Source organism: Eubalaena glacialis, chromosome 15 (genome assembly GCF_028564815.1).
Source record: "Eubalaena glacialis isolate mEubGla1 chromosome 15, mEubGla1.1.hap2.+ XY, whole genome shotgun sequence".
NCBI lineage: Eukaryota > Metazoa > Chordata > Mammalia > Artiodactyla > Balaenidae > Eubalaena > Eubalaena glacialis.
The window spans coordinates 63,966,106-63,990,578 of record NC_083730.1 but is presented as its reverse complement, the minus strand read 5'-3'; the positions used below and the strand labels follow the sequence as shown (position 1 = coordinate 63,990,578).

The window sequence follows — 24,473 nt, the reverse complement described above, 5'->3', positions numbered from 1 at the left end:
TTTATGTAATGTGCTCCCACTGAAACGCAGAGAAGGCGTAGTAGTTGTTGAAATAGGCTTATGCTGCAAAGGCTTGATGCTCGTGTTCCTAATTCTCTCCTTTCAGATCCTTTTCACCATTACGTTTTGGCTGTTGCTGAGACAGCACCTCACAGAGCAAAAGGCTCTCCAAGAAAAGGAAGCTCTTCTGTCTGAGGTCAAAATCGGAAGTCAGGAAAATGAAGAAAAAGGTAATTAGTGCGTGAGGTGTTTGACGGGAGGAAGGGCCCCCGAGGACATCCAGGGGGCTCTGCTCCAGACCAGAGGGAGGCCAGGTGTAGACGTGAGCAGATAAATGACCGCGTCCCGGGGCTAAGTCCCCGTCCACATGGGGCGTCCACAGGAGCTTCAGAGACCCTGTGTCATTTGATCCTCATGAAAGTGACTCCCACTTCAGGGAAGAGAAACTGAAGCTCAGGGAAGGGCACTGGGTTCTCCACGGTCACATTTACTGAGTGTTAGTACCAAGAAAGTGACTCAAATCTTCCAAATTCAAATCCTCTTCTTTTCAAAAACGAATATACCACAAAGTCAAAAAAAGAATCTGATGTTTTGATGATCGATCACCTCTGTAGTTTTAGACCTGCTATATGGGTAAAATGAGAGCCTCTCACTCCCTACCTGCCTGGATGTACCACTAAATATCATTTAATGTTAGTAGAACGGCTTGGAGACCACTAGTGATGTATGTAGCCTTGTCTGAAAAGGACGCCATAAAGGTTCACAGAGGCTGGGCTGGTAACCTTAAGACTAACCCGGTAAGGAGGAGAAAACCAACACGCACCAAATCATCCTTTTCTTATAGTTTCTCGTTTAGTCCTAACCATGGAGTTATTTTTCAGCAACAAAAGTCTGTAAGATTTAAATCTTGACTCTTTGACTTTGGATGTGTCTGTTAATAGAGTGATTAAATTCACCAGTTACTTTATATAAAGAATAGTTCATTTAAGATCAGCAGTTGCTCTGACCTCTCACCTCACTTGCATTCCCCTCACTCTGTGGATCTCCTGGTCATTTGAATAAATTATTTAAATGTATTCAATAGGTTGCCTTAGTAACACAAAAATGAGTCATATATTAGCATATTTTAAAGTAAGACCAAATATAAGCTTTTCATTGCAGTGCATAAAACTATTTTAAACTTAGGTAAATTACAATTATTCTTCAATTCTAATTTAAATTAAATTGTATTTGGCTTTAACTCTTACTTTCTTAGTTCTCTAAAAGCATACTTTTGGTTAAGATTATTACCATTAACCCAAATCCAGTAAAATACTGCTAGGATTGTCTGGAGTCATGTTAACAGTTGGAATTTGAAGTTGTCATAGTTTTTATTTGTGTTATTGTTGCCTATGTATTTTTCCTCGATCCTGCAGTAGTTACAGCAGGATATTACAAGTGAAATAGGTGTTATGAAAAGATTAGTATAAAAATATTACCAAATGTATTTCTTTAAAACTATATTTCAAGAAGGTTAGGAAAATGGACTATAATTAGCTCCATAAATTCTGCCTTGTTTATTAGAACCATCTAAAATTATTTAAATCATATGGTAATGCATGAAGTGTGTGCGCTGTGTGGCACTCACATCACACCAGTCAGAGTGTGGTTCTGAGCTGTGGTTGACCAGCTCCATTGAACAGCATGGTCTTCTCTTCTCTTTTTGAAGATGATGAACAGGACATACAGGTGGATGGGGAGGCCCAGGAGAAGAAGGAAGAAGAGGAACCAAAGGAGGAGAAGCAGGAGCAGAAGAAGGAAGAGGAGGAGGAAGACGAGCAGGACATCATGAAGGTGCTGGGTAACCTGGTGGTGGCCTTGTTCATCAAGTACTGGATCTACGTCTGTGGAGGGATGTTCTTCTTCGTCAGCTTCGAGGGTAAAATTGTGATGTACAAGATCATCTACATGGTGCTCTTCCTGTTCTGTGTGGCCCTGTATCAGGTGGGTATGCAGCTGTCCCTGTTTTTCAATCCTCACATCTGTCCAGGAACATACGTGAGCTGCTTTCGACAAGACTCTAAGTTACTATGACCTCGTGAAAACGTCGTGTAAAGGGGTCGATGAGATTCAGACATTACGCACTAGGAATCCTAAAATGAGGAGTAGCTCCCTTCAGCTTGTTCACTGATTTTAAATGTTAGGTTCTTAAAATGGCGGAGAAGTGGTTAGAGTGGGCATCCTTGTCTTGTTCCTGGTCTTAGAAATGTCCATCAACAGAGGAATGGATAAAGAAGACGTGGTACATATACTCAATGGAATATTACTCAGCCATAAAAAAGAACGAAATAATGCCATTTGCAGCAACACGGATGGACTTAGAGATTACCATACTAAGTGAAGTGAGTCAGACAGAGAAAGACAAGTACCATATGATATCACTTACATGTGGAATCTAAAATACCACACAAATGAACTTATTTACAAAACAGAAACAGACCCACAGACATAGAGAACAAACTTAGGGTTACCAAAGGGGAAGGGGGGGAGGGATAAATTAGGAGTTTGGGATTAACAGAAACACACTGCTATATATAAAATAGATAAACAAGGACCTACGGTATAGTGCAGGGCACTATACCCAGTATTTTGTAATGACCTATAAAAGAAAAGAATCTGAAAAAAAAAAAAAATGTATAGCTAAATCACTTTGCTGTACACATGAAACCTATACAACACCTATACAACATTGTAAATCAACAATGTATAGTTGTAAATCAACTATACTTCAATAAATAAACATGACAAAACTGAAAAAAAACAAATGCATGGGTAAAAAAAAGTCAGAAAAAATTCATAAGTTTTTCAAAAATTATTAATTAAAAAAAGAAGTCTGTATCATTAGATTACACTTTTGAATAGTAATGTAAAAACCGTGGCTGGGTAATCTAACATACTGGATAATATTCAGTTCATTTGTATTTCAACTTTGGGATCAGAAAATCGTGCACATGTGTGTGTGTGTCTGTGTGTGTATACAAATGTATGTATAATGCATTGAGTGCTTTAGTATTTCATTAATTAGAATTTATGAAATGTTATATTGAAATGAGTTAGCCTCTCCACAAATTCCATGTAACTGATGATGGGTGGGAGCCCGATGCTGTACACAAGTGCAACAGTAAACGTTCCTGCCGGCAACCAAGAAAACAAGTAAAGCAACCTCGATTAACAAGAGTCGATTACCTGTGGAGATGAAAATGTCTCAACTGAGGTCAATCACATTTTGAAATACCTTCTGAAATTCCGGGTAGATGTTCTCTAATGAAACCCCACAGGTTTTTGGTAAAGAGGGATGCCGCCTCTCTGTGGTGGTTTCACATTTGTATTCGTACGGCATCACTCTGAATTTCAAAATGGAGGCAGTTTCCCCAGCCATGACCACAAGGACAGACTATACCTCCTTGAAAGCCTCCCGTAGACCAGATATAGACCAGACATCATGCCGAGATAAACATCATTATTAATGATGATATAAACATCATTATTTCATCCTCAGGACAACTGGCAAGTAAGTACTCTTGAGGAGGAAACAAGCTCAGGGTGGTCCAGCAGCTTTGCCCAAAGACACAACTCACAATTTCTGGTGGAACCAGATTCCAATCCACAGCCACCCAACCCTACGAGGAACAGAGCCTCAAAAACTAAAAATGAACTTGACTTTGTTTTCAAACATTTGTAAATGGGATCACCTGTCTTCTTTGAATAAACCAGGTATTTTTGTGAGTTTTCCTCTGACCACTTTTTTTTTTCTTATTTGTTGTTCAGGTGCACTATGAGTGGTGGAGACGGATCCTGAAATATTTCTGGATGTCGGTGGTTATCTACACGATGCTGGTGCTGATCTTTATATACACATATCAGTTTGAAAACTTCCCGGGCCTGTGGCAAAATATGACTGGATTGAAAAAAGAAAAGTAAGTAATTGTGGTGGACAGTGGGATGGAAAATGACAAACAGCGTGAAGTTGTGAATGCATGTCGTTCAAAACATCTTTCTGGGAGGTTTTAGTAAAACATGACATCATCACTGGCTATAAGTTCCTCCAGGACTTATAGCCAGTGATGGCTATAAGTTCTAGAAAAATGGTACAGATGAACCGGTTTACAGGGCAGAAATTGAGACACAGATGTAGAGAACAAACGTATGGACACCAAGGGGGGAAAGTGGCGGGGGGTGGTGGTGGTGTGATGAATTGGGAGATTGGGATTGACAGATATACACTAATATGTATAAAATGGATAACTAATAAAAACCTGCTGTATAAAAAGATAAATAAAATAAAATTCAAAAAAAAAAAAAAATAAAGGTTCCTCCAGAAGAGGACTCAGGTCTTGGCCATTTTGGGTTCTCATGGCCTTGCCCTGAGCTTTTAGTACATAGTAGGTACTCAATAAATATCAACTGAAAAGTGAATTTTCCGCCCATTACTAACGAAATGGCATTTTCTAGTGTCGGTTTCATGTGAAGCACACCTGCTCGGTTCCTCACTGTCATGCTTCCTCCTTTCTTAACTGGAGCCCAGTTCCTCATCAGTAGGTTCATAAGGTAACACATCAGCCTCTCCTCACTGATGGAGCCAGTGCTAAGATCTAAGGAGTAGTTTGTGCCACAGGAAAAGTGCTCAGAGACTAGTGGTGATGAAATCTTTCTTGTGCATGAAATAGATAGGAGTCTAGGCTTTTCTAATTTGCTTCTGTAAGCTTCTGAAGTTCGTTTAGAAATCCCACCAGAACTGGGCATAGAGCTGAGTATCCTGAGGTGGCCAACAGGAAAGTTTAAAAGGAAGGTTCACCATGTAGCTAGACTAATATATCTTTAAGTCAATTCAGCAAATATTTCTTGAGTGCCTCCCCTGGACCAGACACTCTTCTGTACCTGAAGATGCAACAGGAAGCAAGAGAGATAGAGTCTGAGCCCTGTGGAGTTTATAGTCTAGGAGAGGAGACCAACCAAAAGCCTACGTGATGTACAAACAAATCAACTGCGACATGTCTGTGAAGGAAACAGAAACAGGTTGAGGTACTGAAGAATGGGGGGCAATAACTAGAGATAGAGTAGTTAGGGCAGGCTTCCCTGAGGAGGCGTCATTTGTTTTTTGTTTTTTTTTTGGCTGCGCCACGCAGCATGCAGGATCTTAGTTCCCTGAGCAGGGACTGAACCCACGCCCTCGGCAGTGAAAGCACCGAATCTTAACCACTGGACAGCCAGGGAAGTCCCTGAAGAGGTGTCATTTAAACTCCTGAAGAATAGGAAGGAGCTTGTCTTTAGAAAAGTGTGTGAGTTGGGAGCTGGGAGGTGGATGAACATTCCAGAAAAAGAGAGCAGCAAATGCAAAGGCCCTGAGGCAGGGCAGACTTTGGCATGTGTGTGTGTGTGTGTGTGTGTGTGTGGAAAGGCAGGAAGGCTGCTCCTGTGGGGAGCAAGGGGAGAAGTGGGAAAGGTCAGCTAGGCACCCGGAGGTGCAGGGCTTGTAGGTAATGATGGTTCGCATCTCATTCATGGTGAAATTTCTAAAAGTCTTTAAAGCACCCTTGACAGGCTGAGGAAAAAGTGATGTGTGTGGGGGACAAGAATAGACCCAGCAGGACGGTGAGCCAGCAGTGGGGGGGTCCTGCGAGTGAGGATGGTGGCTCCACCTGGAATCGGAGGTGCTAGAGATGAAAACGAGGACAGATTCAAGGGATGAGGTTGAAGGAACGCAGATGGTGGAGACCAGAAGGCAAAGAAAGCGTCGGGGGAACGCCCTGATCGGGACGTTTTGCACGAGGTAGACAGTTGTGCCAGTGAAGAGCAGGGTGGGGAGAGGGCGGTGGAGAACAGCTCAGCTGCTTCAGGAAATGGGGAAATTGAGAATGCTGTCTTGAAAACACTCAATATGAAATCACTGTGAAACAGCCAACTTCCAGTAGACGTTCCGGTAGGAGAGCCCACAGGGGAAAGCCGTTTTGTTTTGCAGGCTGGAGGACCTTGGCTTAAAACAGTTCACGGTGGCTGAGCTCTTCACGCGCATATTCATCCCCACGTCCTTCTTGCTGGTGTGCATCCTGCACCTGCACTACTTCCACGACCGCTTCCTGGAACTCACGGACCTGAAGTCCATTCCCAGCAAGGAAGACAGCGCCATCTACAGGTGAGCCCGTGCAGGAAGCTCCAGGAAGGCAGCCTGGACCCTCCCAACCATCTCACTTAGAATCTCAGCCCTGAACTTGCCATGAGTATCAGCCTGTAAGTGGGGAAAAAATGAGAAAAAATGTGGAATATTTGACGGCACTTTGTGAAACAGTTGGTAGTGATTTATGATGGTTCATGCAGTGATCTTGACAGGCATGTGAATTAGTTCAGAGTAGCTGTGTAGGCTGAAATTCCTTAGCGGTGGTGATGTGCCTTTTGTGTCCAGGCTGGTGAGGTGTTTTTAGAACATTTACAGAATCTGGCTAATTCGGAGGATGAGTTTTCTGTCGCACTAACAGGCAGAGAAGAAGTCGCTGTGAGTGAGAGCGCAGTGCAGAATTCTCCCTTCCGTTTTGGAAGGGAAGAACCTTGGCTAAAAGGAGAGAATCTGCCATCTATGAGTAACCAGAATAAGATTTAAGGAAAGAAAGCGAAGGCAGTGTTTTCTTTCATCAGCTCCCTGTTGTGGTCTGCCCATCAATAAACATAAATTGTTTACAAGTAGCAGATGGATCTGGCTCTCCCTGGCCATGTGTGCTGAAGCCACGGTGGGTCATCACACATGCCTAGATCTGCTCCATCACGGGGAAATTACAAGCATTCGTCTAATGAACCTTGATACTGATTTTCCTCTCTGCTTCACATAATAGCCTGTGATTCAGTTCCTGGGAAAAGCACTTGTTAAGTAAATAAGGGAGCAAAGTGCTGTATTCAAAGGAGCACAGATGCCACAGTTGAAAATTCCCCTTAGCTCTCTTTCAAGGGAAACAACGTGTCCATCAAAAGAAGATGCAGTAGTATCTCATCATGCACAGTTTATGAAATATCAAACTGTCTACGTTCTGCTGTGCTAAGGAGTGGAATTATGGAAAACTGAATTTGTTGCACAGAGTTACTGTTAAGTATGTAGAACCTGATTTAATTATGTAGGTTCTGGAGAAGGACAGCAGCCGATGTCAAGGTGTGTTCTCCCTGTTGCCTCTGGTGTCCTGCCAGCCCGTAACCCCCTTGCCTGGCAGGACAGGGAAGGAGGCCAAGCAGTCTGTTAGTCTGAAGACTGGAGCTGGCCCTCCTCTGGCCGCAGCTCAGCCTGAGCACCCGCCTTAACTGTTAGATTAACAAGAAAATGTAAAGGGCGAGGCGAGAGTATATAATGGCAGCCACCTGAATGGCTTAGGAATGCAGGATTTCATTTTTGGTTCTGTGAAAAACAGTTTTCTAGAAACTCGAGGAGTTCAGAGGACTCACTCAAGTTCGGTGTTTTGGGATTTCATGCAAGAGTTTCATATAAAAGTCCCCCAAATTTCAACTTGGAACATAAGATACGTATCCCATCTTTTTCGCAGCTCTTTTCCATTGTAGTATTTTCCTTACTAGCAGTTTTCACCTCACGGTAGTTTTAGTGCCTAGAACGCTAGTAAATGGCTACATTAAAATCAAAATGATGAAGAAAAACATATTTTCAGAGTTGGGATTGACTGTCCTGCTTTGCCTTCTCTGTTCCTGCCCGCTTAGTAGATGCTTGGGGGAAAGAAAAAAAAAAAAAAAAAACCTCCCAAATTGGGAATAATCGATGCATTTTTATCCCTTAAAGTGATTCCAGTACTGTTGTTTCTGTGAATAGCCAACTGTCCTTTTCCTGTTTTGTCTGTTGTTTTTGTGGTTTGTGTAGGCCCTGTAGGCAAATGTCACTTGTGTCTGAAGCAGAATTCATTGTGTTTACCCTTCCAGAATTTATAAAGTTAGCATTATGAAAATGTCTTATGATATACCTTATGTGAAACTATTATTAGTTCTAGGTAGGCATTCTCAGGAATATCATTTCCCTTATATACTGATAAAATATATAACATAATCACAATGTAATTATTATATAATGTATACTTAACAAGGTACTAAATATCCACTCCTTATTTAAATATCCATCACTGCAATTTGTCCATAATTTGTTTTAGAAAGTACTGTGATGCCTATAGAAATAGAATGACTTTTTCCTGACTTCAGTTTTAGAACACCTCAGAAAACAGTATGTTGAATATGGACATTTAGGAGGATTTTCTTTTTTTAATTCCGGGGAAGGAGCAAGAATTAATGTTTTCCATGGTATTTTATCTGATAAATGCATTCTGGACATGTAAGCCTTACAGATTCCTGACAGGGTGTGTGACTGGGGGGTAGGGAGGGAGGGACTTACCGTCCGGCGACTTCCCGACTCTGATTTCTCTGCTGCCGAATCTCGCTGTCCGGACCCTCCTCCGGTGCGTGCACCATGTCGGTGACACACGTGGTGGTGCAGAGCTTACGGGACACCAGCTCCTCCTCTCTGGCTAACGCTCTCCTCTTTCTCTCTCCAACTGTCCCCCGCTGCCACCGCCTGCTTCCTTGTGCCCCCGCGTAGCCATGCCAAGGTCAATGGGCGCGTGTATCTCATAATAAATAGGTGGGTACCTCAACGTTTTCTCTCTCGGTTTCCTTATTTTAAATGGTCTCTGGGGGTGTTAAACACTTCATTAGCTTGTAAGTGAAAAATGGCATCATCAGACAGTGGGCGTGGCCTGCAGGTGCGCTGGATGTCTTTTGCAAACCCAGCCATTCGGCCTTTGGACCGAATGGTGCTGCCGAGCGGACTCGGAGGTGGCCGCGGGTCTTCGGCTGACCCTCGGCGTTGGCCTGGCTCAGCCGCGAGCCCCACTGATGTCACCCTTGGTAGAGTTGGTTCCCGGCTCCCTCTTGAACACGTAATGGAGGGCTCAGCTCCAGAACCAGCTCTCCACAGACCTGCCTGTCACTGCCGGCTCCCCACTGAGCAGAACTGCCCTTGCTCTGAATTCCCGGAGCACTTTCTCATCGCTGCCCCCCGACACTGGCCTTCAGCCCCTATCTGCCTGGCTGTCTTGTCTCCCCTGCCCGAGGCCTCCACCCCGCAGGCCCTGTAAAATCCATCTCACTTACCGTGGAGGCTTAACCATTAGTGGACCCTCAGTAGATATTCCTGAATGAAGTGACAATGGTCACAACAATCTATGGTTAAGAGAAAATTAAAGAAAGAAAAATAAAGCATCAACTTCTTCAAATACACGTCTACTTGAAAGAGCAACGTATTGAGGGACGGTATTTTACATGACCCAACTTCACAATATATTTGCTTTGTGCAAAAAAGGCAAAGCTGGGCAGTACCTTCGAAGCGTATCACCCAGCTGGGGAGCTAAACCAAGCAGGTAACCACACATAATAAAGAGTGAGCTTTGACATGTGCTGTGTGTAGAGTTACCCTCAAGTGCCCTAAGAGTTCAGAGAAAAGAGCCTTTGGGGTCTAATTTACCAAAACTCTTCTTACTTTATTAAGTAGGTGAGTTAAAATACCCGCTCCCATAACTTCATGTCATTAGTAATCAAGTCAGTAATTCAGGTAATAGAAACAGGTATTTTGCAAGAAATCCACTTAACAAAATAACCCTGGGAAAGATTTGTTGGTTCTCTAGTCCATTATCTTAAGTAAAATCCCGAGGCTGACAACCAAATAGCAAACCCTAGGAGGCAGAACTTCTAGAAGGAGGTGTAAAAACGTAGCGCATCGCGTGCAGATCTCTGCAGAAGAGGAAGGAGGCCGGGCTTGCTCCCTTTGGGGCCAGTTTTGTGGACAGCCCGAGAGAGAAAAGTCAACCTCAGGTTTTTAGCTGCCAGGCAGAGAAGTAAGACAGAGACTCAAACCAGAAATCTCGAGCAGCTGTATCAATCTTATCCCTCTAAACATAAGGAAGCACAATCTCTGTCTGTCTCCCTCAGTGTTTCTCATAAAGTATTGACCATTTGCTTTAAGAGTAGGTGGCTGGAGCACCCAAGAGGTCAGGAATTGGTTTGATGGGCTCTGATGGCTGATACACTTGGCCTTCCATATCCGCGGGTTCTGCATCCATGGATTCAACCAACTACAGATCAAAAATATGTGAAAAGAAAAAAAATTCCAAAAAGTTCCCCAAAGCAAAACTTGAATTTGCTGTGTGCAAGCTACTATTTACATGGCATTCACATAGTATTAGGTATTGTAAGTCATCTAGAGATGATTTAAAGTATACAGGAGGATGTGCATAGGTTATATGAAAATACTACACCATTTTATATAAGGGACTTGAGCATCCGTGGATTTTGGTATCTTTGGGGGTCCTGGAACCACTCCACCATGGATACCAAGGGACGACTGTACAAGTTTTGGTCCCTGTTGTCCCCGACTTTTCTCTTGAGGGAAAGCCTATGCCCATGAACCCAAGTCACAAGGCCAGTGAATTCACTCAGGAGTTCTTAGACTGATCTAGATGCAAAGTCATCTAAAATAATTTAAAACTTGAAGCATTCCACCATTAGCTCGGTCTTCTTTCCAGTGGAATCTCTCATTTTTGTCTGAATGCTAACATTTTAAGACAGGCCAGAGCTCTGCCTTAAGGGACACGTGACCTAACAAACACGTCCCTCTCTGGACAATGTGTGCCTCTGAAAGGCTGCACGTGAAGTGTGTCCAATGATAGGGTGAACCTTTATTAAGTAAATAAGCTTTCTGTCTCCCAAAATTTATTTCTGTACGCTCAACGCTGTTTTATAAGGAGAATAATGCGTTTGTAAATGTGAGTTCCAATGAAAGAGGGGACATACCTACATTCGACTTCTGCGTCGATTACAATTTAGACTTGACCTTACGAGGTGTGAGGTGGTGGGTGTGTTTAGGACAGTGGGTGACTGATAAAATTTTGATGATGTGAAAAATTGCAGGAAGTTCTAGCTGAATCTGTAAACAGACTGATTTAGAAGATTTTAACAGGAGTAGTGATTATTTCTCCCACATATACACAAACCAGAGCCATTATACCCCATCTTGCCTAGTAGAATTTTTTTGGAGGAATTACTACCACACAGAGTTAAGATGTGATATTAAATTGAATTAAATTAAATCAACTGCTCATCTGTGAATACAGTTTTCTCAAAGTGCTTAGGAGTTCCAGAATATAATCTGAAAGAGTTTTAAAACTTCTACTTTAAATATTACTTATAAATAGTACACATTTGCAAGAAAGTTCCTTTTTTCTAATAGTCTAATGAATGGGGTGAGTGCAGTTTACCTTGGAGTAGTTATAAATAAATGGAATTTAGGCCTTAGGGGATTTTACCATAGTAGAATTTCCATTTTCTTTATTGGAAAGTAGCTTAATATGTGGCTTTTCAAAGTCAACTCCTAGTACAGACTTAAACCTCTTCAACTCTCCATAATTTGTTTCTTTGGTTTCAAATTAGAATGCCTCTCCAGTGTGTAGAATTCACTCACCAGACACTCAGGGAATGACAGTGTACACCAAGCAAAGGGAGATGAGCAGAGTGAGACTGGATTTCTGTCCTCAAGGAGAGAATAAAATGATGTGGACACAAATTGAGAAATGCACACATTGACTTACAGAGCTGCGGAAGCGTGAAAGAGAGAGGGTGGGTGGATAAACAGACGAAAGTCACCTGCTCTGTTGGAATGCAAGAGGAGAGAACCATCGTGGTTAAGAAATAGAGGATTAAGCTCAGAGCTTGGATCATCATAAAAGCAAGACCAGAGTTACAGGCGAGGTCAAGAAAATGCAGAGAGAAGGAAATGGGCTCCCTGAGGGGAAAGACAGGCAAAACGGTGGGATTTAAGGAAGCTGGGATGGGGTCCGGGAGAATCTGGTTCATCAGCTGGTCGGTTTGGATCCCAAAGTGGAAGTCATCCACCAGTGATGGGATAATCCACACGTGAGGATCAGCAGAGAATTATGAGCATCCTAAGTTCCTTTGCTGGAAGTTTCAGGGAATGTTTTTTTCACTAGAGAGTGGTTTTTAATTTAGTCTTTGAAAAATCAGAATCCCTTTTTAAAATTAGTTGGGGGGGCACATACCTAAGTTAAGGTACACAGGCTTTCCTGGGGAATCGATACAGCAATCCATGACAGCAAAGGGGCAGCCAGTTCTGCCTCGACCCTGCCCTGGGCAGTCGGACCGCAGCCCTGCAGCAACCCACCCGGTCTGGCCACATGGTGGAGGGAGGTGATGGTGGCCATAAGAGGCCTTGGGCATTGAGACTATCGGAGACAGATTCTCGAGGGAGAAACGTTTGCACTGTTCTCTGAATGGCCATTTTAACACACAAGCCATTAAGGAATATGCTGATGACAGAATTAGAGTCCAAATTGAGCGCCCACCCCAGCATCCTGTGCTATGTGGTCCCACACGAAAGTGTGTCCTGATTCTGCCTCTTCCTTAGCATGAATTGATGATGCGGATTATCAAAAAGTATATGCAAATCTGTCATTAGCAGATGGTTCTTTACTCTAAAAATGTTCCTGTGTACTAAGCACCGTGTTAAGCACTTAACGGAAATCACCTCCATTTTCACTACATCCCAGGTAGTAAGCACTGTTATTCCATTTCACAGATCAGCAAACTGAGATTTAAAAGACACGGCAAATATGTACTGGGTTGGCCAAACAGTTCGTTCGGGTTTTTCAGTAACATTGGAAAAACCCCAATGAACTGTTTGGCCAACCCAATGTGTATATATATATATATACATGTATAATTGAATCACTTTGTTGTACACCTGAATCGAATGCAACATTGTAAATCAACTATATTTCAATAAAAATTTTTAAAAAAAATAAAAGACATGGTAAGGAACTTTGCCAAGTCCTCTCGCTAGTAAGATGTCTAGTTGAGGCTTGAATCTAAGTTGTTCTGATTCCAAAAAGCATGCTTTTAACATAGTTCTGGATTGCCTCAAAAAAATGCTATGAGAAAAATGAGAAAAAAATGAAAGTCGGAAGGATTCACACAAGTGTCTTTTTAAAATAGAAACTCCAACCATGCATTGAAAATACTTTGATCTGTACTCATTTTATGCACGCAAATTTTCTCGGTGAAATTTCAGTTGGCAAATGCCTAGGCTGGTAAATGATAGCCTGATACACGCTTCCCCTTTTGTCTTTTCTTTCTTTCTTCTTCTTTTTTGTTTTTGTTGGCCCTGTGTTACAAGCTCAGAGGTCAGGCTGCTCCAGAGGGCATCAGTGTCACTGTTTCCTCACGAGGATGATGTCAGAGGGGAGGTAGCAGCATTAGACACAGGAACTCTCCCCCTCTCCCCGACACCCCCAGCTCCATCAAGTCCCAGGTCTCCTGTAACTGACAAGTTTCCAGAAGTAGATCTTCCGGACTTACTTCCAAAAGGTTTAGTCTGATGTTCTTCTGTGATTCCTTCGTTCAATAATCTCCCCTCAATCTGGACAGCACTTTGGGGGTCTCGTGGCTGGAGGACTTTTTGTTACGTAGCCGTAGTGGCAACTGCAGAAACAGCCGCATCTCTGGGAGTTTCCCTCCATAAATAGCACTCATTACTGGAAAGTTGTTTTCTTTTCAGTATCAAGTCATGGCAGTGCTGAGGTAGATGATAGAAGTGGTCATACTTCCACAGTAAAATCCACAAATTTCTGTCATTGTGAAAGTGTCTTCTCACTTGTAAAATGCAACCCTCTGCTTGCCCTGAAGAGGACATAGAAACATTGACATTTGTGTAGCACCTGACTTTCACCTTAATACCCTTTAATACGTAGAGTCCTGTGATGAAGCAGGGACAGAAAAGAAGTACCCTGAGAGTTGATGCACGGAGCTGGTGTAGGAGACGTGGAACTACAGTTTCAAGAATGGGGAACTTCCCCAAAGGTGGAGGGTGAATTGTCTACCTTAAGAAAATAAGCAAGTGTATATCCGCACAGTTTCTTCCACCATCCTCAGCACGTTCTTTGTTCATTAACTTAACAATTCGTTTCTGACACTCTGTAATTTACCTACTTGCCACCCTGTTAAAAAGAATTACTTTTGAAGGAGAACCCTCTCTAGCAGTCTAAGGACAATGCAGATTCATGACCACAGTTATCCAATATCACAGGTGTTTTAAATGTAAAACCAACAAGTTGCGTGTGAGCTTAGATTTTTATGTAGCCAAACTTCCTCGTTTTGTAAAAAACAAGTAAATTCCAGAGAGGTGAAATAATTGACTCAGAGCCCACAACGGTACAGATATAATAACATTATTAAGTGTCCATCCTGTTACAGCCGGGCTGAAATGTATAGATCAATTATTGCAAATGGAGAGGACTATGTGTAATTCCAGTAGACCTTTTCCTAATATCTATTGCCCACAAATGTTCCTTCAAACATTCATTTGAATATGAATAAAAAGATATACTTTTTTAAAAAATTGAGGAGAAAGATCGTACTTGTTATTATCCACCACAAAATAAGCTGGACCGCCCGAGAGTCTGCTGGGCTCGGTGAGGCTGCAGCTCCCACGAGCTCAGTGAGGCTCAGCTCCCTCATCCAGGCTCATGCATGTCTTATCAGGAGAGCTGGTCTAGCAGCGCACCTGGTGCCCAAGGATGGGGCGTGATGCAGGCTTCTTACCCCCAAAAGCGTTAGCACCCGCTGCATATGCTTCAGATGATGGCAGAATGGGGTTGGTCTATGCAAAGGTTGACTGACGTTACACGTTATTTAAGAATTTAAAAATCCCTACTTAAAATGTGAATGACTTGATTCCTGGGGGATAGTTTGCTGTGTTACTAAAAAAGCATGATCTGATTTGCCTCAGCAGTCCCTGCATTCTGTCCTTTACCACTGCAGTCCCGTCCACTCTCAGATCAGTTACCAGGCACAGGGTTCCCAGTCAAAGCCCGCTGCTTCTGCCATCCTGGAATGCACTTGGCGTTAGGACCCCCTGCACCCGGCGTACAGGAATGCAATAGTGGATGACGTATAGCATGATGTGTGATCTCTGACTTTCCTTATAATTCTTCTGTTCTCATCTCCTTTTTTTCCTTTCTATTTCAATTACTTTGAGCAGCATCAAGAAAAAATTACCAATCTACCAAAATGAGTAAGTCCCCCTGTGAAGCCATGAAATGCTTGCTCTACACAATGCCATTTCATGCTTCTCCATCCTAAACTCTGACCATTTTCTCCTGTGGGAAAAATGTCAAGTTTAGGTGTCGATAGCTCTTATGACCAACTCATCACTAGAACCTGAATTGGAAGAGCTAACCAAACCTGAGTTTACAGTTCGTTTTTAGAAAGAGCTTTAAAAAATAAAAAGCGACCAGATGCTAACAAGCCCACATGCCAGGCTGTGTAGTGACTTCCGTTTTGTTTATCCTCCTTCACGGGCCCCTCACTCGCATCCCCCGGCACCCTTCCCTCCCCTGATTCGGCTGCTCTCTGCCCACAGACTGGCCCACCCCGAGGGAAGCCTTCCGGACCTCGCCATGATGAAGCCAACCGCCAGCTTGGAGGTGGTGGAAGCCAAGCAGCTGGCTGGACCTGGGGAGGAGAAGCCAGGGGGATGCCCTGCAAAGGCCAAGAAGGGCGAGCTCGGCAAGGAGAGTGAGGAAGAGGACGAGGAGGAGGAGGAGGAGGACGAGGAGGAGGAAGAGACATCAGGTAAGCCGCCCGCCGCCCCAGGATCTGCTCAGAAGATGCCGGCTCCCAGACGGAGGGAATGAAACACTGACTTGATCCAAGTGAATAAAATGAGTATACACGCGACCCAGGCAGTGAACTAGAGACCAGGGTGTGGTCTTTTGGTTGCTGTAGTCCTAGCTTTCCTGTTCCAATTGCTCCAGTGATTTCCTTGTAATTCTGACTTAGAGGAAGATGGCAGATGGCTGGTTGTCTGGGTCCTGCAGGGTCCTGCCCAGTTTCGTTTAGTCTGTTGGTTCCCAGGAAGCATGGAGGAAGCAGAGAGCGTAACCTTTGTGGGGGTGACATTCTGAGGCTGTGATGCTGAGATGCTGCCCTTGTCTTTCCTGGTGCTCTGTGCTTTACAAAGTAGAAAATAAAAGGCAGCACCAGGAGGAAGGTCCCTCCCAAAGACAAGCTCCCCACGGACTGGCCCGTTCGCCCACTCGTCGCAGAAAGCCTAGGAGAGGCCCAGACACGCTCCCCCCGTATCTGACGGATGTGCCTTCCTCAGGTGAAGGAAACCAAGCTCTGGGGACCAAGCGCTCAGGACTAGGTTCTATTTTATACCTAAAGGCAGGTTTGAGCTTTACAATAATGTCTCACCAAAAACTGGGCTGCAGCTGTTCACCTGATCCCTCTTTACTTGCCCCTGAAACCTCGAAACTGTGCCCAGGTGTGACCTCAATCTTGTAGTGACTGTCACCTGAGTCACTCTGTAAATAAACATTTTCACAATAACTAAAACCTTCCTTAAACTTTCAGAACCAAGTACCTCACCTGTTGCAACCACCCCAGCCAGGTCAGGAAGCTACGTACAGAGACCCTGGGTCTTATCTGCCTGGGCCCGTGAGCTTCTGTCTGCAAAGGCGGGGACAGGCTGATTGCGTGAAACGGTCCTGTGAGGACTTGTGTTCAGATTAACCGAGACAGACCTTCTAGGCAGAAGCGTGACCCCAGTCTGCAAAATGTCATTCCCTAGCACAAGGTGGAAGGTAGAAAATGGCGAATTTGATTACAAATTATGACTGGAATGAGTCTGAGCGCCGCACTTGGTGAACTGTGACCTCAGCCTCTCAGGTCCGTCCTCCGCTGTGACAGGGGTGGGCTCGTCCAGGGCGGCTGGTGGGCTCTGCCCACCCCCTCGTTAAGCCCCGGCAAGGAGACTGGCGCTTAAGGAACCACTGTTTTGGCAAGAAAAAAGTCATGAAGAGGGAGCTCAGCTACTTAATATTCGGGGGAAATCAAGGAATCATAGCTCAGCCCTAAGAGTAAACAAGGTCAAAATTCTTTTTTGCACAAATTTAATGAAAAGGTGGGTGAAAGCAACCTGTCCCTCATTCATTCTCGGCGTGTGACATCGAAGTCATCACCGGACGTGGGATTCTTGGGCCACCTTCCTCCAGATCGGGGTGTCTTAGAATTCATCCACTACTCTGATTTTGCAGCTTCTTGTTCCCATGGGAATGATACAAGGTAGGCTTTCAACCATAATGGCACACACAAGCCCTTCTCGTGCCCTCGGGCACATTCCCTGCCCTGCAGATCTGAGGAACAAGTGGCACCTGGTGATTGACCGCCTCACGGTGCTGTTCCTGAAGTTCCTGGAGTGTTTCCACCAGCTGCAGACGTTCCTGTGGTGGATCCTGGAGCTTCACATCATCAAGATCGTCTCCTCCTACATCATCTGGGTGTCCGTGAAAGAGGCAAGTGACGCCTGTTTATCCTCAGGCCAAACCGAACCAAGGCCCGTCGCCACTTTCCTTTGTCAACTGTCCCTGATTTTTTAAGGGTGATTTCCCACGACGTCAGGACAGCAAGTTCTGAGACAGGCACATACACTTGACACACAGAAAACCACAGGACAGCTGTTCTGAGAAGGGGGAGCGATCTCAGGGCAGAAAGAGCCCCCCGCTTAGTCCCTCATCAGTGTGGTCCTATCACAGAGGTTCCTGATTTTCATCTAGTCTTTAGTGAAGGGTATGAGACAGGATGCTTTTCTCCACTACGCGCGTGGGAATCTACATAAATTCTCTTTGGGGGAAAACAATAACATTTCGGTGCATGCTACCAAGGAAACGCAGGTTCCAAAATTTGATAGAATCTTTTGTAGAGCTCACCTTGTTCATGATTGGAGTTTCTGAGATGAAGCACAAAGTCTTTCAACATTGTAATGGCACTTCTGTTTTCTTACCTGAAAAGAGAAGAGTCATCATTCAGCCAACAATGATTTGGTGTTTACTGTGAGAAGTTAGCTTTCTTTCAATTTCTTCAACAGATAACTTTCATGTATTTCTAATTTCCCTGGACTCTTTTTGAGTTGGTGACAACTCAAAAGAGTCTTTGCCCTCTAAAAATTAGGTCAGGAAAGACTGCCTATAATTTTTAAAAAGTTAAGTAACAATATAATATTACAACTACAGTACTATGAACCCCAAATATTTCACAAGTAGGTAACTAAGGGGTAAACCTTAATGTGAGCTCTCCAGTCTAAACTGGGACTTTCTCCCTTTTCATACAAACCATCTGAAGTGGATGGGTAATCAGGGCCAGGTGGGAACAAAACAGGAACCACTGTCCCCGTGAGATTTGTGGCAGAAAATGACACATGCTCCATCGTTAAGTAACCAAGTCTATACATTGATTAGAACTAAAATTTAGCCTAGTATGTATATTAATTGAGAATAAAAAAGTTAAAGCATTTTAACCTTACAGGTGAATTGACCAATTCAGACAGAATTTGAGGGTCGGAATATTAAAGAGCAATGAAAAAGGATCAGAGGAGGCGTGTGGCTAAAAATGAACCAAGTCCATTTCTGAATTAACCAAGTCTGGTGTGCGGATGATTTCTGATGTGTGGCAGAGTTGGTGCGGGGGCATCGTGAGACAATTGAATGATGGGAGTGGGCATTCAATGAAAGAGAAATTAGTGTGAGTAGGGCATGGAAGACCCACTCTCTGAATCCATCCTGGAGAGTCCAGAAGGAGAAAGAAAGAGAGGGTTAAATGACACCACTTTCTCATAAATCCTAAATGAAAAGCAGACATATATACATATAATTTTAAATCATCCTAATGAGTCTTGAGAATGCGTTATTAATAGGCTGTCGAGTAAATAAAGGATTACGGTCTCTTCACCCTGTTGTACCGTTAGAAAAACGGCCTTTGGTGGCATGCGACCGGTTCCTCCCCTACAATTCACATATTGCACAGACTTCCAAAATTTTCATTCCTGATCCCATTTCTCTCACCTGTAACTTTAAAACACGTTAAGAGACTCATGAATCGGAGACATTCTTCCCCTCCCACTGCTGACACTGCTGGAATCCTGGTGCTGTAAGATGGTTTGACCCCCAAGTGTGTCTGGTGAGGTCACCCCACCTGAAGGGTGAGTCACCACATGGTCCTGGGGGTCACTGACTCTGAGGCCTCCCCTCTCTGCACTGATTTGGTCCCTGGGCACCATCACCGTGTTCACAGCTGATTCTTATTAATGTCATGGGAGCACTGAGCCATCAGAACACGAGGCATAATTATAAGAACAACTGAACTTTTCTCCGTGCCCTGAATGCAAGACACATTATGATCATCCTCAGGTAATGGAAAGCCCTGTAGTTACCTTGAATAGCAAGCAAGATCTCAGTTCGTTAATCAGAGTTGTCTAGCCATGGAGAAGAAGCAAACTCTGGTCCCTCACCCAGTGGAAACATGTCCTCTTCCAGCTGCTTCTTTCTTTCTCACACTCACCTCCCTCACCGCCTCCCTGCTCCAATGAACTGACTGGTGTTATGGACTTGGACAGGTGTGGCGGGGATGCGGGATATTCTGATTTGACTTGTACTGTCCTAGGGTGGCCTCACACTGGGCTGAGGATGATCAAATCTACCCTTTTCCTCCCGGAGGCTTCTCTGCGATGGCTCCAGCTGCAGCTCTGGGGCCGTCACCCAGCTCGTGGTTTCCAGCACCCACTCCTCCTGGACCCACAGCCTTGTGGGCGCCCCCCTGAGCTGTGCTTGAACAGCCCCACGTGCATGCTCACAACAGCCCTGGGGCAGTAGGCACGAGGTCCCCTCTCTGCCTCTGGACATGGGTCCCAATGAAGCAATGACCCCGCACTGTCACCAAAGCATCCTCTCTCTCCTTGCTGCTGGGTTTTCCGGGTGACATTGGACATCAGTGCTTCAACCCTGTCACCAACTCCAAGGGGCACACACTGAGACTGCTGAGAGGTCCTGCTTGGAGCGCCTCCCTCAGGACTTTGGTAGAGAATTGGCATCTCCTCCTTACCCTCATCATCTCAGGGTCGAGGGACAGACAGAAGCACCGCCCTACAGAGAATCCCCTTCACGCTCCCTCCTGTCATCTTCACCGTCTTGACCCATTTGTGTCCTCCTGGACCCATTGGCAGATCTCTACATGGTTTCCCATCGATTGTTTGGAAATTTGTACACGTTTGGCCAGAACCTCGTTTTGCAGTGTCACACTGACCTGCTCCAACATGGTGCCTCATGACGCTTGGATTTAACATCTCTCTACACTGACTGCAGGTGGGAGGAGAGATAGATAGACGCTGCCTCTTGCACGTAGTTCTCATAAGGAGCCATGTGCCAACCCAGCGTGGATGTGGCTGCATTTTGCACCATCTCGGGGCACCGCTCACCTGAGAACGGCCTCTCCGGGCTTGTGCGTTCTAAGGTGCTCACCTCCGCCCGCAGGGGCCTCTTCTGCTTTGAAGGCTCCACTCATCCCCACAGGAGCAGTCCGTCAGCAATGACATTTGCTGCGTGTATTTGCTGTCCGTAGCTTATTAATTTTGATTAATACAAAAAAAATCCTTTCTCAAAAACAGCCCATCAGTAAATGGCAAGATGAGAACAAAGTCCACATCCCCAGTTAAATCTTCAAGAGATGTGGCCACACACGTGCTTTGCATTCAAACCATCTTTATCCAAGGCCACCAGCAAGGGTGCTGGTTTTCACAAGCTTTCGGGGCCATTTCTCCCACAAATATTAAACTTTCCCGAGGTTATCTTCATGGACGTCTGAGGAGGAAGAGACCACGGGAAAGAATTCATTACAGAAACCCTTCTGCATCTCTTACTCAGAGTGACACCATTTTGGAAAGACCTAGATTTTTTAAATACATATACCATTGTCTTCTCCTTGTTTTATACGCAGCTGTGCTAATTTCAAAAGGTTCCTAGTGAGCTCTGTGAGATCAAGTTATTCTTGGAGGAGAGGGGCCAGTCCTCATTTCTTCAAGTATCTTTAGCATGTCCCACTGGGCCTGGCCAGTGTAGATGCTCCATAAATGTTTACTGACTGAAAGAAGTAAATACAATAACTTTACAAGTTTGAGATTTTCCCCAGATATCAGTTGATGCTTCATTGTTATTATTATTTTCACTCTCACTAAGCATGCATTTAGCCTTTATTATGTACTTACAGTAAATTACAATAAATTGAATGGTTATATGGTGCTAGGTGCTGACGCAAAAGCATGGCAGACACGTTTCCTCCCTCAGCTTGCAGTCTGACGGTAGCGGCTGGTAAATAAAACCAAAGTCACCGTCACTGCTGATGGGGGAGGAGCCTCTGGGTGCTCAGGAGGGGGATGTCATGCCGAGGTGGCCCCATGGAGGTGACCTTGAAGCAGTGGGGGCTCTGAGGGAGGGGGACCGGAGATGGACAAGCATAAGAATTGTCTGACTGCTTGTTGTATACGTGGATGACCAGCTATTTCCCTAGAAATTCTTTTTTTTTTTTTTAAGACAGCAGAAATGGACAAGGCTAGCTTATGTATTTATTTATTTTTATATTTATTTTTGGCTGTGTTGGGTCTTCGTTTCTGTGCGAGGGCGTTCTCTAGTTGTGGCAAGCGGGGGCCACTCTTCATCGTGGTGTGCGGGCCTCTCATTATCGCGGCCTCTCTTGTTGCGGAGCACAGGCTCCAGACGCGCAGGCTCAGTAGTTGTGGCTCACGGGCCTAGTTGCTCCACGGCATGTGGGATCTTCCCAGACCAGGGCTCGAACCCGTGTCCCCTGCATTAGCAGGCAGATTCTCAACCACTGCGCCACCAGGGAAGCCCTTCCCTAGAAATTCTGACTCGTTGGATATTGGTGGGCGCCTAGATAGCTGTCATTTTTTAAAAATGTATGTTCCGTGAGATTCTTACCAGGGACATGAGGAGACCTTTGTCAACCATGATTGCATTGAATGAAGCACCACACTTCTCTGAGTCCCCGTTTTCCTGTTTGTAACATGATAAGAAACAAAAATACCCGCGTGACAGAGCTTTTCAGTCCTTATTTAACTTGATTCTCCAGGTCATTGGATCCTGGTGACCATCTCCTTATCCTTGAAGCTCTCCCCGCCGTTGTTTTCCAAATCCGAACACTTTCCTGGCCTTTCCTCTGTCTCACTCATGGTCCCCTTCCCCTCTCCCCACCAGCTTCTCTCAGGGGCCTGCAGGCTCCGTCCGCAGCCCCGTCTACTGACTCCAGACTTTCGGCAGCTGTGTCAGGAGCTCCTGTGCTCCATGTGTCATCTCCATACAATGAGCGGACATCTGTACCTTCAAACCCGTCCTCTCTTTAAACTCCAGACCCGTATCTCCAAGGGACAACTGGACGGGACCTCATTCTTGAGGGTCCCAAAGCCCCTTCCACGAAATATCTCTACAGCTGAGCCCGCCACCTCTCCCTCAGCCCCCTTTGAGATTACAACTGGCCCTCTGTACCCCAGGATGGGGAGCCCGTGGATATGAAAGGCAACTATCCTCTGACCAATTCCCAAAATTGCTCTAATCCTTTCTCCTTCCAATACGTATTCCATTGTGTGGCCAGGGTCTTCTTTCCAGCCTGTAACTAGGATCGTGTTCATCCTCTTCTCGAAAACTTTCAAAGCTCTCTGTCATCCTCACAGTCACGTGATCTGGCCCTGGACCACTTCACCGTTTCCTGTCCTAGACACTTGAACCGCCGGGTGGGCTGCCGAGTCCTCTGAATGGACTCAGAGCCCGCTGCTCTCAAGATGGACCACCTGCGGCTCCGAGGATGGTCACCCCACGCTCCCCTCGCGTGTGTGGCCTGACACCTGCAATTCCTCTGCCTGGCCAGCTCCTGTTGGTACCCCCAGCCTCAGTTTAGATCTAACGCCCTCTGGGCCATCTTCCCTAACCCTGGATTAGATGTTCAGCAGTGTGATCAACACCCCCAACTCGGCTCAGCGCACCCCCGCCATCGCGGTGTCATGGCTGTTCGTTGCAGTTCTCACTTGCACTACCTGGGTGTTTCTTGAGGGCAGGGAGCCACACGGGATGTATGACCGTGAACCTAATTCGTTAATTAACCTAATTAACCTAACTAATAAAAGGTATCATCTTATCTTTTTCTATCACTCAAAAGATTAAAAGTCCTATGTCAATTCATCGTACTGTTTTTGTACTCAGTGCCTTAAATACATAATAAAAGAAATAACCAAGAGACTTAATTTTATGGGAGCTTTAATAGGATTTGCTTCTTAGCACCCCAATTAGCAGGAAACTTGCTGATGACGGAGGAGGAGGAGTCGGCTGGCCAGTCAGAATATCTTGCTAAAATGTAACTTTTGTTATTTGTTATGTTTGTGACTATAGTTTACAGGGCACTTCCTTGGACAATATTTCTTTCATCCTCAATTCTGTAAGCAGCTCCTACTGCCGTACTATTTCAGCACTTAACTCTCAGAGAGGTTCCATGCCTTGGACAGTGACAAGTAGTGAAGTAGAAGGGTCGCAGGTAACAAACTGCAGAATTAATACTGTCTTGGCGTCTCCACACTTCTTGTTTTATAGCTTTGTAAGCCCAACAGGTAACCATACCTCTCTGAGTGCTTGGCACTTGGTACCTGTTCAGTTTTATCAATTGCATGCTTGCGGTTATTTCTACCCGATCATACTAAATGTTTCTATGATATCAGTGTAACAATAGTCAGATATTATTTTAACGATATTCAGAATAAGTGAGGATTTTCCATGACTGAATAAGATGGCAGTGCTTCTGTACTGTTCAATGAACTGCAAGCTCTGAAGAACGGTTAGAAATGAGTGGGCATCTTACCTGATGGAAAAACATACTCACGGTCTCAAAGCAAGTTGAAGTCATTGCCTTCCTGCTTTACACCTGCCCCCACCCCAGATCCTGTCTCGGTTGGGGACTGCCATCCTCTCAGGGCTCTGGCTCCCAAGCCTGAAGCTGGGAGGCATCTCCCACACTTCCTCCCTCACCCCCCAAACCGCTCTAAGCCAATCAGTCTTTAAATCCTGCTAATTTTACTTCCCGCCTCAGACCCCCGACTCCTCCCCCTCTCTGCCCCACTACCCCAGTTTGGGCCCTTGTCATTGTTCTGCTGGACAACTGCAGTGGGTGTGAGCTGGTCCCCTGACCTCTGGCGCAACCCCACTGATGCACCTGCATTCCTCAGCTATACTATTTAAATAAAATGCAATATTTCCCTAGGGTTTCCCAGTGGAAAGCCCTTCAGCACTCTCTGCTTTCTGCAGGAGGGGTTCATGTACATGGTTGTAAAGGGTCCATCAAAACGTGGCTCCCAGATGCATGTCCAGCCTCCCTTTCTGCTGCTGTTCACTGCTGTCGAGTCCAAAATCTCTAGCTGTTTGGGGTCACCTGCTCCTGTCATGCTACTTCATGCTTTGCTGCCTTTGCTTGTACGCCCTTTACCTGGAATGCACTTCTCACCTTTC

General features: G+C 45.0%; 1 protein-coding gene across 1 annotated transcript in view; it reads left to right on the top strand.

The window, feature by feature from the left end:
* The window catches only part of PIEZO2 (piezo type mechanosensitive ion channel component 2), a 350,107-nt gene that overhangs the window by 253,800 nt on the left and 71,834 nt on the right, over positions 1–24,473 (top strand). The window contains exons 14-19 of the mRNA XM_061169133.1: positions 107–230; positions 1,709–1,983; positions 3,808–3,956; positions 5,999–6,172; positions 15,500–15,711; positions 17,275–17,435. Coding sequence (XP_061025116.1) covers positions 107–230; positions 1,709–1,983; positions 3,808–3,956; positions 5,999–6,172; positions 15,500–15,711; positions 17,275–17,435 — 1,095 coding nt within the window. The remainder of the gene's footprint in view (positions 1–106; positions 231–1,708; positions 1,984–3,807; positions 3,957–5,998; positions 6,173–15,499; positions 15,712–17,274; positions 17,436–24,473) is intronic.